Genomic DNA, 18,420 nt, shown 5'->3' with positions numbered 1-18,420 from the left:
CTTACCTACCTTTTTATTTACACGCATAATACATTTTTAAAAATATAGTATATATCGTAAACAATGTTTTCTGCGGAGCTAGAACGTTATAAAATGGAGGACTGGCCATCGACTGTGTGTGAAAACGTGCGGCCACGTCGGCATTCAACGTTGTAATACTGTCATGGTTATCAACAGTATCGATGAGTCTGCCAGTTGATGACTACGAAGAAGATATGATTTCTTCAGGTTACCCGTCCACTGTACACGAGTGGATGAAAGCTATTCGTAGGCCCACACCTTACAGGGTGGGCAATGCTCGATTGCACCTGAAAACACGAACTGTCATATACGCCGCGCTATTTTCAACTGCTATTTTTGTGTTGTTTATAGTATTTATTCCCCGACCTGCTCCTGTCACTCCGAAATGTGATGAATTTTATTCAGATAAATATTATTTTTCAAAATATCCATTGACAGCACCAACAAGGACAGAACATGGAGCGACATATTCCATTGGTCTGATCACAGATCTTGATACAGACTCCAAAAGTAAAGATAAGAAAGACACATGGTTCAGTTATTTCAGAACCGGCAACTTTACCATAAGCGACGATAACCGACATATCAATGTGAAACTGAACCAGCCTGTGGTGATCACTTCTACATTGTCTCAAGGTGGACGTGGCATGGAGTTGTCGGAATTAGTGACATTTAATCAGAAGTTATATTCTGTTGATGATAGAACAGGAATCATCTACGATGTAACTGACAGACATGAAGTTGTGCCTTGGGTTGTACTTCCAGATGGAAATGGAAAACATAATAAAGGTGCTCTGAACTTTTTACTGCTGTAATTACACATTATTCAGGTCATTAAGACCTGGGTGAGAAATTATATGATAGGTCTCCATCACTCTGTGGCGTGATGGAGGCAGTTAAACTGGATCAAGTGGTCAGGCTTGGTTGATTACCTGTCATCATATCCTGATGACCTGGGTCATTGCCCATAACATCATCCACTGGATTGTCTGTCCCAGACTTGATTATTTACAGGCCACCATGATACAAGAGGAATAGTGCTCACCTTAACAAACAATTTTACCTAATTGTCTGTTCAGTTTCATTTGGCATGTTGTAGAAACTCAGTTTATGGTGACGGTGTTATTGCGAAAGTCCTCGTATATCAAACAGCAAAAACAAACAACATATTTTCTACAGAAGAACTGTTTGATGATGAAAGTGAACCTAAATGGTTGTCTAACGTGAACATTTATGGTATATATGTGCCTTCCTTAAAGGATGTTCAAGAGATCTGGTTTTGATATTCCATAATTCTATTCTTGCCATGCTCAAATTATCCTAGTCTGAATCAGACCCTTATTTGCTTTCATTTATAGAATCCTTTCTTTACCCTTCTGGCGTACAATATTGTTACTCTACTCTACGACTCTAATCACAAAACCAAAACCTGACCACTGCAGTTGGCGGTACTAGGCTGTGTTCCTTGGATGTACCAGGATCATGTCCTCTTCACAAGGCAAGGGAGTTAACTGACTATAAAAGTCCAGTTTCCACCCTTCCCGAAATAAGCTTCAATTTTGTGGCTCAATCATAAGGCCACAAGTGGCTGTTACGAGTTAAGTCCCTTCTATGTCCCTCCTATTGACCAATCAGATTCCACCTTTTTGCGTAAAAAAAAATGGCAGCACTCAGTCAAGACGATCTGATTAATAATCAAGATCTATGTTGTAATAAAACAGGTCTTAACTTGCTAAGTGTATCAGATCACTTGTGCATCTTGCTTAAAAGTATGGAAAATATCTGTCAATGGCCATTTGACAGTACACAATGCTTATAACAAAAACATCCATCACTTCAGGTATGCCTTCCGCACATTAGGCTGACACACCACCATGATATAATTGAAAAACTGTTCAAAGTCACTCTAGCCAAAAGTCTTAAGTCCAATATTTTCTTTCGTTCTGTTCAACTTTTTGACAGCCAATAGGTATGAGGAACATTTGGTGAAATAGGTGAGGATAAAACGTTTTAGCCCGGTTTAGCCCGGTGAACTCCAAAGTATTTGGCAAAGAACTATTTTGACTAACATTGCCTAATTATCTGAATGGCATATTTTACAGGCTTCAAGTGTGAATGGGCTACTGTAAAGAACAAGAGGCTGTATGTAGGTGGCCTGGGGAAGGAATGGACCACCACAACAGGGGAAGTCAAGAGCCTGGATCCTCAGTGGGTCAAGTCTGTTGGTGTTCTTGGAGACGTACAGCATCACGACTGGCATGCAAATTACAATGCTCTTAGAGCCCAAACTGGAACTCTTTTACCAGGTACATATTGCAACAGCACTACACTTTCTTGTGCAATAAACATCTAGATGATACTAGAACAAGAATAGATCTTAAAAGTACAGTAAACGTTGTGTATGACAAACACGCTTATGGCAAACTGACGGCTGTAGCAAACCTTTTTTTTTGTCCTGGCCATAAGGTGTATATTTTATCATATAGAATTGATGGATATAACGAACAAGCTTACAACGAATACAACAGATATAGCGAACTCACTTTGTGGTCCCGTGTGTACTCTGTCAATGACAATGTTTATGTTTATTAAGAACTGTTTATCTCTGAGCTGTTCATGTGACACCAATCTGCCTACCACAACAGCGGCCATGTGTGGCTGACAAAAAATTGAAAGCAGGTGATTCAGGGCTCCAGAAAATTTTTCAGCATCAGGATTGCATATGTAATCAAGGATTATATCCTACCTAAATATTATCCCGGGGAAGTATAGTATAGGATAGGATTAAACACATTGGTATGGGTTCAAATTCACTAGGGAGAATCATCCTGACACTAGAGAATTTCATCCCCACGATAGAAATAGGGTAGGATAATATTCACTCTTACACATAATCCTTGTTATTTCAATGTTGGAGTACTGGCAAGAATAAAGAGTACACTTAGAGTTCTGAATGTAATTTAATGGCTTAGTCTTGTATTTCATTTTAGACTACAGCATTGTTCCTCGTGTAAACAGGTCATTAAACAATAAATAATACTATTAGTTGAACATGTATGTCTTGTCCTAATGCACAGCCCCTCTAGGGAAAAAAATCAAGTATTTTCAGCAAAGTCAAGTAAACGAACAGGCGATAACAAACTTGGTCAATACAAATTTGAGTGTGTATTTTTAACTAATTTCTCATAAACTAAGCTGGAAACAGCAATCAGCTGTACACAAGATTTCTCACAATCTACTGGTGATTTGGTTAAAAATTACCCAATGATATAACTTTAAAGAGTCTTGATGCAATGATCAGAAGAATTGTACCTGAAACTATAAACATGATAAATTTAGAGGTGTATCAGGTTATTCTAGTTGCAGCTTTACCATGTTTACAATAATTTTTTATGATGATAATAATAACAATAGGCTAGCACTTTAGAACAGCTGATCACTATTGCCGGATATTGTTTACATATTGAACAATAAAACCAGTCACGCTCGTGCTTGTGAAAACTCTATGTTGGCATATAACTGTCAATCAACAACAAATATGAATTTTAATGAGTCAAAGTATGGCATTTATGATATATACTGACCAACAAAAAGTTCGGAAAACATGGAACCCGTCGAGCAATATGAGACCGGGCGTTGTCATGTTGAAAGGTAATGCCTGGGCCATGACGACGCAAAAACGGTAGAACAACAGGGCCGATGATCTGGTCGCGGTAGCGCTGTCCATTCAGATTTCCCTCTACCACTATCAAACGGGTCCTCTGTCTTGCTGTAATCCCACCCCATACCATACCTACCATAATGCTGCCGCCCTCGAACCGATCTTCTTCCATGACACAATGATTGACGTAACATTCACCTCGACGTCGGTACACTCGAATCCGTCCATCGCTGTGGCTGAGGTGAAAACGAGACTCGTCAGTGAATAGAACTTGTCCCCACAACATGGCCGTCCAGCGTAGTCGCTGTCTGCACCACTGACGACATACTGTTTGTGAAGATATTCGTCGAAGGCCAGGGATGCTTCTTGCAGTCACTGTTGCTGGCTGGAATCGATTTCGTAGGTGTGTTGTTCGAATCCAGTTGTCGTGTCGATTATTGGTTATGCATGGCCTGCCACTCCGAGGATGGTCTCTGACTGCATTTGTCTGTTGCCAACGGTGCCATAAACACCAAATGGTGTTTTGTGGATGTTCATTTGTCTTGCAACATCACATTGACACGTTTTTGGAACTTGATTCCATACATGTACTACAATATTGAAAACCAAACTTTACTTGTTTGAAAAATACACTAAAATATTGGTGACACAGGAAGTTTTCTTGTTTAGTATATGTATCCATTCTCTGTCAATTAAAGTTTGTTCAAGGCGTCAATAACAGTTATCTGATCATTGTTGCTGTGTATCACAGTGAGTTGTGCAATCTACCAATAACTTCACAATCAATTTCGCCAAAATTAATGTGAACAATACTGAATGAAATTTTGAATAAATTACTAAGATAGGTTACAAACATAAGTCATGATATACAATACACCAGACAGTGTACTTACATGATTTATTTGTGTACTTCAGTACTGATTTGTTGACATGGTATTTCCGGTCATACATGCTCACTGTAATATTTTGCGTTGGCGGAAAAAAGGGGGGAAAACCCATCAAAACTGTTACACACCTGTGTTTTTTGGGGGAAAAGTGTGTTCACCTCAAGAAAATACGCTGCTTGAAATCAGAAAATCATTTTTGGGAAATACATCCATGAATGAATGTCAGAGCATACATATATGCTGTGATGCGTATCTGATACATCTTCTAAATTATCCCTCACCGTATTGGGGATATTTACATCCGTAGTTATGCCAATAAGACCTTTATCTGGAGCACTGTGATTAACTGGATTAAGTAATGAATCCTTGTCCTCAAGTTGCACCTTCAATTAACAGTAGTAAAACAGTGGTTAAGCTTTAGTATCATCAAAACTGACAAAGTAGACACCATTTTTAGCTCATCTGGTCCGAAAGACCAAAGTGAACTTATGCCATATCATGGCGTCCGTCTATCGTCCGTACGTCAACAATATTTTCAAACAACATGTCTTTCTGAACCACTTATTGGAAATTAATGTAATATGACTGGAAGCATTCCTAGTTGGTGGGGATTAAAAATTATACAAATGGTAGCGCTGACACGCCAGGGGACTGAGGGCCAAATAGGGGTAATTTGGCAATATTGGTTTAAACGACTTTTTCTCTGGAACTAAGGATAGATATAGACCATATATGGTTGGAAGCATTCTCTGGTTTACGAGGATTCAAAATTGTACAAATGGAGGGGCTGACCCCACAAAGGGCTGAGGGGCGGGGACAAATAGGGGTAATTTGGCTATAATGCTTTAAGCGACTTCTTCTCTGGAACTTAAGAGATAGATATCAACTATATTTGCTTGGAAGAATTCTCTGGCTGACACAACCAAGGAGCTGTCAGGTGGGGCCAATAGGGGTAATTTGGCGTTATTGCTTTAAACGACTTCTTCTCTGGAACTAACAGATAGATATCAACCTTATATTTGGTTGGAAGCATTCTCCGGTGGTGAGAATTCAGAATTGTACAAATGATAGGGCTGATCACCCCCAAGGGGCTGAGGGGTGGGGCCAAATAGGGGTAATTTGGCTTAATTACTTTAAATGACTTCTTTTCTGGAACTTAGAGATAGATATCTACCATATTTGGCTGGAAGCATTCTCCAATGGTGGGGAATCAAATTGGAGAAATGGAGGGGCTGAGACACAAAGGCATCCTTTCCATCAAAAAGATTTTTAGGGCCTTCTTTTGCGTGTTAGTCAGTTTTTCAACTTTGAATGTCTCGCAAACAATGTCATAATCAGGGGAACTGTCTGCTGTGTTGTTGATATTGACAACCCAACATTGAGCCTGGTTTGTTGTAACTCACATTCTGATTGGTACGTACCTTGTAGCGTAGCCAATCAAAATGGCTAAAGGAAGTTATGGGCAGGTAATTTGAGATCACGAGGGATTAGTGTAGGTTTACCAAAAATGCTAGCCCTGGAGATATAGAGAATGGGTAACAGTATATTTTCCCCCTAATTTTTGTTCATAGCTTTAAAACAAATCAGTGAAAACAACAGAATTTTAGGCATTTGATGCAACTGGAAATCTTTCTGTGAAAAATGTCTTGAATATACATAAAATAAGATTTGTTATATCAATTTGACAAATCCATTTCCTGTTAGGCATCAATATTATAGAAATCAAACATTTAAAAAAATTATTCTCAACATACAAATATATTTTTCAAAACTTGTACACATTTCATGTGGTTGATTTAAATTAGAGCAGCTGTTTGTACATCGTTAATTATTAAACATGCACCTGGTGCATCCTTAGAAATCAAGGTTCTGTCAATCAAACAACCCAAAACTATGATGTAATTTTTATTTAAATCCAAACTTGTGAATATATTTTAAGTAAAATGGGGCCAATTTCCTCGAAAAAGTGTATTTTATTTTTTATTAAAAAAACTAATTAAAGTGGAGTTGTATTTGTACATTCGCACTACATCTTAGGAAGGAAATATGTTATACGACTGGATGTAAATTTCAACATTGTCAGCAATGTTCAAACAAGCAGCAGGTTATCAAAACTATAAATTTCCCTACTTAAATTCAACTTATTTCTGTTTGTTTTATTGTTTTCCATACTAACCTTGAAGCTATGTTGGAGAGGCAGATAAGACCACAGCTGTGCATGATTTTGCATCTGTCATGGGTTTATGCTGATTTGAGACCATGATGATTTGTTATTTTTCAAAATCATTGTAATCTATTCCCGATTATTGCAACAATTTTCTCAATCTTAGCCAAATGTATGCAACAAATAGATGAATGGATCTCTTGAAAGGTGGAAAATGCTGTGTTATGTAAAATTGTAGGATTGCTTTGTTTACTTTTTTAAACGAGTAGGTTTCACAGCACAAGGTTTGTTTTCACACTTGATTTATTTTGGTTGATTTCAATGGGACCATTCGTATTAGTGACTTTTATGATTATTGGACTATGAGAAATACATTTTATCTGTCCTTGTGTAGGCCTAACCCTGTTGTAAGTGATGTGCAAAATCCCAGTTTAAGTCTGATTATGAATATGATCATTCCTCTGTAGCATCATATTCTTGGGTTTCACCAAACTGATAAATGTCAACAATCTGTCTGACTTCGTGCCATCCTCCAGTGATAAGCAGACACTACTTGGTATGAATTGGTTTTAATATTGTAAAAGAATTTGAAATAATTTTATTTTAGAAAAATGGAATAACTGAAATACTATTCAAAGCACTTTCTCATGTTTGTTTCTTGTCACAGGTTACCTTATCCACGAATCTGGAGTTTGGAGTGAGATCCACAACCGATGGTTCTTCCTGCCCAGGAGAGCAAGCAAGGAAAAATATGATGAAGTGTCCGACGAGAGACGAGCCACTAATATGTTGATCTCTGCAGACGAGAACTTTCAAGAAATTAAAGTGACACGAATTGGGAAAGAGAATCCAACCCATGGATTTTCCTCATTCAAATTTGTACCTGGCACCGATGACTTGGTTGTTGTGGCTCTTAAGTCTGAAGAAGATGGTGGAAAAGTAGCATCATATATTTTAGTATTTAATATCTATGGCAAGATCTTACTACCGGAACAGATTATTGGTAATGTAAAATATGAAGGCATCGAGTTCATTTAATCCTATTGAAACATTCCACATATCGTATTGTTGCCCAGCTGTGATAGAACATGTGTTATAGTGTACAGTCATTGTGTGTGGAAGGCCCTGAAGTAGGCGATTGGCTGGAACTTATGTGCAGAAATTTTATGACTCATTTAGTTTTGAAACCATAATTCTTTCACACACTTGATTCATCTATGTTGTCATTGGCATATATATATATGTATATAGAAGGTGCAATGTTGATTGTGTTTTCAATGTTTGAAAAGAATCAATGTCTTTGTGGCCTTCAGTAACTGTACTATGTACTTAATCATGTCATGATTGTACTGGTCAACAATGGTCAAGGTGGCCAGGCCACCTCTCTTCACCAACATGGCTGTATACAGGAAACTGGGCACTGCTACCTCTCTGCACCAGCATAGACCATAGGCAGGAAAATGGAATGACAGGATTTCCGTGTGGTGGTCTCGATTGTTGAAAGCTGTCTGGAGCCATGTCACTGCATACACAGTGTTTGATCCAGCTTGGAGTGTCTTGAACAGCTGTGAGACCTAAGTAAAGGGGGTAACTCACTGTGTGATCGGAACACATACTTTGTGGTAGCTATCATGAAAACGAAACATTCGAAATATCATATGACAGTATGTTGCAATGAAATTCCTTTTCTGTATGCGACACAAGTGTAATAATTATTGGTACGTCTGGTATCTGGCAATCAAACCATTAAACCCAAGAAGCATTGAAAAATCATAAGTTTTCTTACTCCAAAGTCCACACCACATCTCCCGAGGTAAGGCTGTTATGAACCAGATATCTAGTTCGTTGCACAATTTTGATTGGACTATGCATAGACTCTTTAGTCCCGACAAAATGTAACTCCGGAATTCCAGCATAGTTCAGCAAGGGTGGAAACTGGACTTATACAGTCAGTTAACTCCCTTGCCTCGGAAGATGGTCCACACCAATGCTGATGATGCAGTCAGTTCAATATTAGGGCTTCACTCTGGTGTCTGAGCAGCTTGATGTTGTAGAGTCACATACTTCCTTGTACTGCTACCTCATATCTTACCCTCTGTCATATGTTAATACTTGAGGCTACTTTACCCATATGACTGGAGAGAAGGGGAGAAAAAGAGCATGATGGTGATAGCATTTTATTGGGATGAGGCAGCATGTGAAAAGTCTTCGAAGGCTGTCTTATATTTGTCTGTCTGTATGTTTTAATTCAACTCTCCATGATTTATTTACTTAAAATGCATTAATGAAATATGTTATAGTATTTACTACTTGATAGTACAGGGTCCAGTAAATGGATGAGGGATGCCCTGTGTTTACCTGACGGTACCAAGGAGGATGCGGCACATAATGGGGGTTGGTGGTGGGAGGTGGGTTTGACTGGCATGCTGACCAAGGTTCACTTCCTCTAGTGACATCGACAAAAACAACTGTTTTAAACATTGATAAAAACGGTTTTAAATATTGATATTAAGAAAATGTTTTACCTGTAAGGGAATTCTTCCAATCACTGTGCAGTGGTCTTATGTACAAGGGAATGGATGTCGAATGTTGTAACCTTCTGGAGAGTAATCAGGCTCCAACAGCATAAAACATTGGGTCCTAGGAATTGTTTGAAAAATAGAATCCTTAATTGAAACAGTATTATCGTAGGAATTTTAAAACTTTTTGTGCATATTATTGTTTCCATTGTTTTGAGGACACTTGTACTAGTTTTGGACAAAGTCAAATTAATGAGATGTGATGAAGCGGAAATATTGCTGCCCCTCCTTGACTGCTGACCATGATTTAAGCTTTTCCCAGATTCACCATTGTATCAATGAATCATAAATTTAACCTAATGTATCGATTCCTGATTTAGTTCCGTGTATTTTTTCAAAAAATAGTACATGTATTGCTACAAAGTCTAGCATTTACAGCTTATCGCCACTAACCACAAAACGAACTTCAAAATCTGACTACATAATACCATAAGAGCAAGCCTAAATGAAGCAGACATGCAAGTTGAACACTAACTGGTTGATAGTGACAATCCCTTGAGTCAGCCACAGGGAACATTTAGAATTTGACACCTGAATTAGGTAGTCCCATACATACCTTGTCATGATGTGTTGTGAAATGTATTGGTACATAAGGTAGCATATCATGACACCCCTTAAGATTAGTGAGACCAGGGAGACTATACAAAGTCTATGTACACTCCCTCTAAGACTTTTTGAGCCATCAGTCATGATTATTTGTCAGTGTGAATCCTCCATCGGGAATTTCTTGGAATAATGAATCTGATCGGCTGAGTTGTGTATATGTTCGAGGTATTTATTGTGTTTTACTTGTTGTTTCTTTATCATATCTTCATAAGTGTGCATGTATTGGATGAAATCCTGTCGATTACTTTGCACACTGTGTGAATGGGATTGTTTTCATAATAATGTAAAATTGGGTTGTACAGACTAGACAAATTAGAGCTTATTTACTGTTAGGCAGTTGTAGATAGGTTGTCAAACAGGATAGACAGTTGGTCTGAAAGGTTCGAAATTATTTATTATTTTCGCTTGTCCACAAGAATGATCTGCTACAGAATTGTCATCTACCTACCAAATGGTAAAAATGGTAGTCCACAAGGAAATGTCACTTGTCGTTCCTGAACTTGACTAATGTCGCTAGCAGACCTTTGTTAGTTTTGAACACTGCTCAGTCTTATTTGAATTGTGTTCCCACATTTGTAGTCTTGTGTTTTTTTGTTGTTTTAAGTCAAGACAAAACAATTCTTGTTTGAGTTTAAACCTGGACAATATGTAACTGAACTACTAATACAAATAATTTTTATCATAATTTTATTTTTCTAAAAATATGTTTTTAGGAAGGTAATCTCAAACCAAACCTAATGTGTTTATGTTCTTTGTTATTTGATTACTCTATCTGAGCATGTTGACTGGGTAAACCTGTACAGCAAGAATTGTTCTGGTCAACATGGTCAAACGAGTGTCCATACATGTAACAGAAGGCCTTAGAAAACAGGGGCGGTCGGGTAGCCCAAAGACTATATCTATATAAATTTTTGGTGGTTAAAGTTTTTGCTTGTCATGGCGAAGGCCCTGGTTCTATTCCCCACATGGGTATATTATGTAAAGCCAATTTTTAGTGTTCCCTGTCGTGATATGGCTGGAATACTGCTGAAAACGGTGTAAGCCATACTCACTCACTTACACATTTAAGAAAACAAACCTAATCATGCAAATACATAACATGTTATCATATGTATATTTATTATCTCCGCTCTGATAATAGAATAGGTGTGAGTGAGCTTATTTCTCAGTTGGACATTGCCCGATGCTGACTGGCTTCAAGGAGGTCTGCCTGTAATCTTATTAAAATCATGTCTTTCTGCTTCTTCGTTTTGTATCCTGCTAATGTATTATATTTGTTGGAAAATGACATGAAGTGTTGGTGATTGTTAGCATTCACATTCTGACAAGTAGCATTTAAGATAGTATTTTATGTTTATACATTTCTTTTACTAATTACAGAGATTTAGATAGTCTTATGTGAAACCTAAACTTGAAAAAGTAACTTTTTACATTTATTTTGAAAATATTGTACAAAACCAGTTGACATGACAAGAAACAGTTGAGCACTGTTGTGTCAAACTTGACAGGACCTGAGAAAAAGATCAACTTATATGTACAGAACTTATAAACTTTTTGAAACAGATCAATATTTTCTCAACATCACTCACAACAACAGAAGAATGATATAAGCTTGAATCTGTGTTAACTACAATACCTTACTGTATAGAAGAGTTCATATTAGACTAGCAACAAAAGATCAATATACTGGAGAGATGGCGGGTATGGGACAATCAGACAACCAAGAATTTCACACATCAGAGTTTGACACAATGATGTTCAACTGTATGCTTGTGTATGTATTGAACTTCTATTTCTAATCTGCATGTGATCTTGTGTTAATAAGGGTAAATCTGTCACACTCCCTGCTCCTTCATCCCTTAGGGAAATAGACAATGAATGCAATGTATGATTAGAATTTTGTTTAAAAAACAAGTTGATCATTTTCTGTGATAATCCATATTCCCTTGTCCATGACACTGAATTGTCCTTTCGTGCAGCATGGAGGATTAGGTGTCTGTGAGTTTGATCCCCAGATATACACTGATGATGATGCTTGGTCATCAGCACCCAACCTGTGCTCCCGGCTTCTTCAGTGTGGTAAACATCTGTACCCTGCATCACATGAAACTGACACTCAGCAATATGACTGAAGTTCTGTTGAAAGCAGTGTTAAACCCAGCTCACTTGCCTGTGCCAGCCAACAGTGGGGTGACCTATACTGACCTGTAATACCTTCACTACTGAACACAGGCTTCAGGCTTTAGGAATAGGGACATTTTCTAAGCCAGTATTACCTAGTTGAGTTCTTCAATGAGTACATCATGTGATGCTCATTCTTGCTAATCATTGCATCAGCCATTGTGTGGCTGTGCATTCATTAAATCATAGTCATTATACAGGGGCACAAAGCGATCTAAAGTTAATACCAGTGTAAGAGAGGTAGCTGAAATGTTTTGAGCCGAATGACAAAGGATAATAGTACATCCTTAAAAGTTTGCATGTTTTAAGTACATTATTCTTTCCATCCTTACAGTCTGCATTTGAACCAATTACTCAATGAGGCAGCATTTTCTGCAGGCACATAAGTGACTAGATATTCTCTGTTGATGAAAATGGACAAAATTGTCTCCCACGCTGTCATCAAATATCTCTAACTGAATCAGGTAACTCCAGCAGCCATCCATTTGGACATGATGTCAACTTTAATGGATGATGCCCCTTTTTTTGCCACTGTTTTGAGAGATGGGTGGCAGAGATATCAAGAAGGGAAGAGAGCATCGAAAATGATCCATGATCAGGCAGACCTTCAACTTCCATGGCTAAGGTTTATGTTGACAAGATTCATGATTTGATTCTGGATAATCGATAACTTACCACACATCACATAGACAATACAGTAGGCATCTCTCATGAGAGAGTTGACAGTCTGAGGAAGATACTGGGCATGAAAAGGTTTCAGCAGGCTGGGATCCTAAGCTTCCAACGCCTGATCAGAAAACCTCCAGGTTCATCATCGTTTGTGAGACTATATGTCTTTTTGATGCAGACCCAGCTTATTTTGTTGAGGGATTTGCAACCATGGATGAGTCTTGGGTTCTTGACTAAATAACTTTTAATGCAGTTCAAACATGTAATGTCTTCTCCAAAGAAGGCAAAGTCTGTTCCATCAGCTGGCAAGGTGATGGCTTCAGTTTTCTGGGATTCCAAAGGAATTCTACTGGTGGTCAATGCATCTTCACACAAGTCTGTTGTTGCCATGGCTCCAATGCATGACTGTAATTTAGAACTCATTGAACATCTGTATTGATGAGATTTCACCCGACAAGGGGGCAGCCTTCTACACCAGTGCGATCCAGGCACTCAAGCATCATAAGAGAAGTGTGTGGACCTTAGAGGAGATTATGTTGAAAATTAACCAGCAGCCAACTCCATCAATGCAGTTCATCGTAGTTAGGCTCAGAACTTTTCTGCCACCCACCGTATACAGGAGTAGAATATTGGAAACTATGGATGTAAATAACAGCTATGCAGTGGGGCTGGGACGGGTAACTCGGGAACTCAGGTCGGGTGGGTCCTGACTAGGACCCGGGTACCCATACGACTACCCAGACGCCTGGTTAGTCACGTGATATATTGATCAATGACAAAAACTCACTATAGCTCAGTGGTTACGCTACAAGTCGCTAATGTTCGCATTTCTTTCTGACGATGCACACATTCCTTTTGACTTATATATGTCTGAGTAAAGATTAAGCTTCAGTCAACTTCAGTGAACGCATGATCTGATTGTTTGATACATGTCTCTATATAGTTTTAGCCAGGGATTCTGTAAAACAATTACCAATCAGACATTTTGTTCCCTGCTCTTGAGACTTGCAGTGAGTACCCAGGTAATGGGGGGTCGGGTAGTAAATTTGGACTCGTCCAATTTAATATGGTTTTCAGTCTAATGACTTTTGAAGTTTTGTTTCAAGCAGATTACCTCTGGATGAGATTGTGCTTCACAAACTTGATCTTGAACTAGAGATGCTTCTGGATAATTGTTTGAATCATGTCTACAAAATTCATGTATAATCTGATGCAGTTGTAGCTTTGGCAACCATCTGATGAATCATTTTGTCTTTCTTAATGTTAGTCTGGTCATCTTATCAAGGCCAGGTACAGAATATCCACAAATTATTTGTTCCACTTTGCATTTATGTACTCAACAGACAAAAGTATAAATACCATGGGAATTGTGATTATCATGAAACATACTAGAAAAGGGAAAAAAAGGTGTGACAAATAAACAAAAAATCATCACTTTAAATGATAGTATGTGCATAGTAAGTGTATCAAAATACATGTATGTTACTTGACTGGATTCATTGTCCTGTCTGTGCAGTTGATCAGACAGTTACCACATCAAATCACATAGTTTTCATAGCCAACTATTGACATTACCATGACACTACTGACACTCCTGACACTCACTGTGCAGTTGTTTCCCCTTTACTGCCGGGATTTACTTGTAGGTGAAGTCTCACCCAACTGTGGTCCTCGTGGGATTGTCACCAGGACTGTGTTCATGGATTTCACAAAGTGGTACTACCACCATCTGTGTGACTCTTGCATCACTCCTACATAGTGACTGACACTTGTGACCGACATAGACACTGTGAACAAGCAGCATTAAACCACAGTTCACTCTTGCTGATAAAAAAATGTTGAATCATGTCATATAAATTTATTGAAAACCTTTTTGTTGATGAAATCCAGTTTATGTACTTTTCAGCGTTGCTGATGTGGGGGTTCCTGAAAAACAGGACTGGTTTGAAGACTAAGCAGTCAAATGCCATTATGTTATATGTTAGGCAAGACCAATTTTATTCCTAGTTTTATGGATGATCTTTTTGATCACTGTGCCCTAAGCATGCCATAAATAAAATGTTTTAGAATGTTTTGTCAGTGTTGATTATTAAACACATATTTGATTTCAATGAAACAGCATTTCTTGTTGACTGTTCGCCAACTATAGAACTAGAAAAAATTAACCTGTCCTTGCCTGTCATTGTCGTCTGTTCTCACTGGTTTTGTAGCATCACTCCCATTGCAGTTTTTTTTCTTTTTGTGGTGACATATTTATTTTACTTGGAGACAGAATTTACCCGGAAACATTAGGTTGACCTATCCTGCTGATGTATTTAGTACATGACTAAGTACGGTTGTCTAAAAGGGATGTCCATGACTTAGTATCGTATCAGTTTTACAAACCATTTTGAATAAATCATTTTTGCTGGTCTTCTTTCTGCAAACCTTTTCGCTCATATCTCATTTTGTACTGGTTGTATATTTCCTGGAGTATTTATGCAAAGAAAATGTTCCATTGTGTTTGGGGCAATGATGGCTGAGAAGGGTTTATGTTCTATGTACAGAGCAGTATGAAATTCATGTTGCAATCATAACTGCAGTCATTTTAGTTGTAGGGTGATGTGTGACGAATGATCCAAATAAACACATTTTATAAATGACGGTATTATATTGTCTTTTGATGTATACTTTTCTGGATCAATGAAAACCAATAATTCTCTTAGTTGTATGTCATGCAAGAACTTTGTTTTCAGGCTTGTCAACACCATACCCATGCTCATGGGTGCCACGCAGTGGTAAATGTTGAGGACCTGCATGATCACCTGGAGTACTATTCTAAGCAGCGTTAGAGCAGTAAAACTCACTCATGCTAGACCTATTACGGAAAAAGATCTTTATGTATTGTTTTGATGTGAACACTGCCAATCATATCTCAAAAGAGTAGAGTTCCTTACTCCATCTGTGCTGCTGGAAGTACCCTAGTGGATCAGTACCGGTATCTCTCGTCATGCTAATTAATAGGGATGAGACTCGGGTCTGGTGGGTCCTGAGTAGGACCTGGGTACCCACAGGACAACCCGGATCCGTAGTTAATCGTGATACATTATTTAATCAAAATAGCAATAACAGTCCGTGTTACATCACAAGTCGCTAAAGTTTGCATTTCTTTCTGACAATGAAGAGTATTCCTTCTGATTTTTATATGTTTGAGTAACAATAAAGCTTCAGTCAAGCTTCAGGTCAGGTACGGTAATGTGGGGCTGGTTACACAGGCAGTAAATCTGGACTCGTCCCAGCCCTCCTGAATAACCAGGTTTCATTTCCAACCTGGTACAATGTGCGAAGCCAACGCCAGAACAGTTAATTACTCACTGTGTGCCACTCCAATGAGTATCATATGCCAAGATAGGCAGGTCATGATTTGGGTGTGGCTGTGCACTAGTATAGTCAGGCATTGTTTGGTAGTCCAGCCAAAATGTAACTCCATAATACGAGCCTAGTTCGGCAAGGGTGGAAACTGGACTTTTTTTGTCCGTAAACTCACTTGCCTCAGGAAGATGGGTATGGCTGTGCACTGGTTTGTTTAGTCAAGTCATGGTTTGGCTGTGCACTGGTATAGCAAGGCCATGGTTTGGCTTTGCACTGGTATAGCCAGGTCATGGTTTGGGTGTGGCTGTGCACTGGTATAGCCAGGTCATAGTGTTGGTGTGGCCGGTCATGTCATGGTTTGGGTGTGGCTGTGTCCACTGGTATAGCCAGGCCATGGTTTGGGTGTGGCTTTGCACTGGTATAGCCAGGTCATGGTTTGGGTGTGGCTGTGTCCACTGGTATAGCTGTGCATTGGTATAGTCAGGTCTTCACCCCTGGTTGTAGCATACCAACAGTCGAGGTATGAGCGAGAAATCTTGTGTAACGTGAAGATATGTTAAAACATGACTGACATTATTCATAAGGTGAATTTTTTTAAACGTGAATCAGAAAGAGAAAACGCTTGATAGCTCTGTTTCAGCAAGAGAACATTGCATGCAATTAAAAAATCTTTTATGAATGTATTCCGAATTATCTCCCCTGATAAGCCTGTGCAACCTGCAGATGATGTACCTAAGGGGGCACTCCCAAACCAAGTAGGCAAATTTCAACAAGAGGGCATTGAGAAATGAGATTCATAGATTTCTCTGGAAAAATAAACCTATTTCTTCTAGAAAGCTTAAGTAAATCCTGAAATAAGAGCATGACTGTAGGCAAAATTAGGTTTTCATATGCTAAGATATTTTTCATTATCAAAATCATTTTAACATGTTTATGTTTTGGAGACATTCCCTCATCATTGGGCTTGATATTAAGTGAGTGAGTATGGCTTTACGCCGCTTTTAGCAATATTCAAGCAATATCACGGCAGAGGACACCAGAAATGGGCTTCACACATTGTACCCATGTCTGGAATCGAACCCGGGTTTTCGGCATGAGGAGCGGTCGCTTTAACCACTAGGCTACCCGACCGCCCCGTCTGGATATTATGACGACCTAACATTGTGCATTGTCACTGAAGCAAGACGTTAAATCGTCTGTTCTTACCCCCACTACAGGGCCATTTTCAGCGATCACAAAATTACATAACAATGAAGAATATTTTTTCTTTTGACTTGAAATATTACAAAACTGGTAATTCTAGTTTGGTCAATGATTATCATTTGATAATAAACAACTTTGATCGCATGATAGTGTGGTTCATGGAACATAGTTGTGAAAAGCTGGGTGCCAAAATGATGGTTGACTGACTTTTGGGAGGAAACGCTAAGGTGACAAAGGTTGAAGGCATCACCTCATCAAACCCACAAGCACAGGTGTGGTGCCAGCTGACCATAAACGAGGTAGAATCTGGGATTCCGTGAGAACAGTTCCTTGCAAACACAGACAGCTTTACACAGCACCTTTATTTAAACCCCCGCAACAAACTTTGAAACACAAAACTACACACTTCAAAGGGTGTGGACAGATTCTTTATTCATGATCAATTAAAAATGCTTATAACACTCTTTCAGCAGATTGAGAAGCATTCCATTACAAGAAGGCCAGTGTCAAAGAATCAAACTGGCTGCCAGATTCATGGCAAAACATGGCCTTGGTTGACACCATTGGAAAGCCTTGACCTGACTGTTGAAAAATGTTCCAGCTAGAATCAAAACATGACCTCACTTTGGTAATATCGCTGGATAGTTAATCATGGGGACATCAGTCAGTTCCCAGTGTTGATGTGTACTGGCCAAGGAAAAATAGCTCACCAGGAATTCCATCAGGTCAAAGTCCGCAACAGTAAGCAACATTTTGCCAAAAATGAGTCTATTACAGCATAATGGAAAGACAATAGTTTGTAAATGTTTTGTTTAACGAAAGTCACACATAGAATCATACACCCAATGTTAAATAAAATATAATAGATTTGACAATTATCTCAGTGTCCACTCTAGAAACAGGCTTGCAAATCAAAAAAATCGAACAGCTTAACGCCCAAAATGCCCATTTCACAGAGAAAAGGAATAAATATTGTTCTTGTAAGCTGTCCAGATGTTTCAAGATGTTAGTATAATACTTTTCTTAACCGCCTTAGTTTCAAACCCAACATGAATCGTATATTCAGCTGGCCTGTTCTGAGGTGGACACTGAAGAGAG

The 18,420-nt window shown here is 38.6% G+C and overlaps 1 protein-coding gene across 1 annotated transcript; it reads left to right on the top strand.

Moving 5' to 3' along the window:
- Nucleotides 1–99: 99 nt before the first annotated feature.
- LOC139468094 (soluble calcium-activated nucleotidase 1-like) lies at nucleotides 100–11,361 on the top strand. Its single transcript, XM_071249818.1, has 3 exons — nucleotides 100–810; nucleotides 2,124–2,327; nucleotides 7,401–11,361. Exons 1-3 carry the CDS (start codon nucleotides 183–185, stop codon nucleotides 7,769–7,771), a joined length of 1,203 nt encoding a protein of 400 aa, XP_071105919.1. The 5' UTR covers nucleotides 100–182; the 3' UTR covers nucleotides 7,772–11,361.
- Nucleotides 11,362–18,420: the final 7,059 nt, after the last annotated feature.

Source organism: Haliotis cracherodii, unplaced genomic scaffold (assembly GCF_022045235.1).
Source record: "Haliotis cracherodii isolate W230 unplaced genomic scaffold, xgHalCrac1.p SCAF_2, whole genome shotgun sequence".
Lineage (NCBI taxonomy): Eukaryota > Metazoa > Mollusca > Gastropoda > Lepetellida > Haliotidae > Haliotis > Haliotis cracherodii.
This window is presented reverse-complemented; position numbering and strand designations above follow the sequence as displayed.

Excerpts from the sequence above, each read along its gene's own strand:
- LOC139468094 (XM_071249818.1), top strand. The coding sequence starts at position 183 with ATGAGTCTGCCAGTTGATGACTACGAAGAAGATATGATTTCTTCAGGT. Across the intron at positions 811-2,123 it reads AAATGGAAAACATAATAAAG|GCTTCAAGTGTGAATGGGCT; the intron begins GTGCTCTGAACT and ends CATATTTTACAG. Across the intron at positions 2,328-7,400 it reads AACTGGAACTCTTTTACCAG|GTTACCTTATCCACGAATCT; the intron begins GTACATATTGCA and ends TTCTTGTCACAG.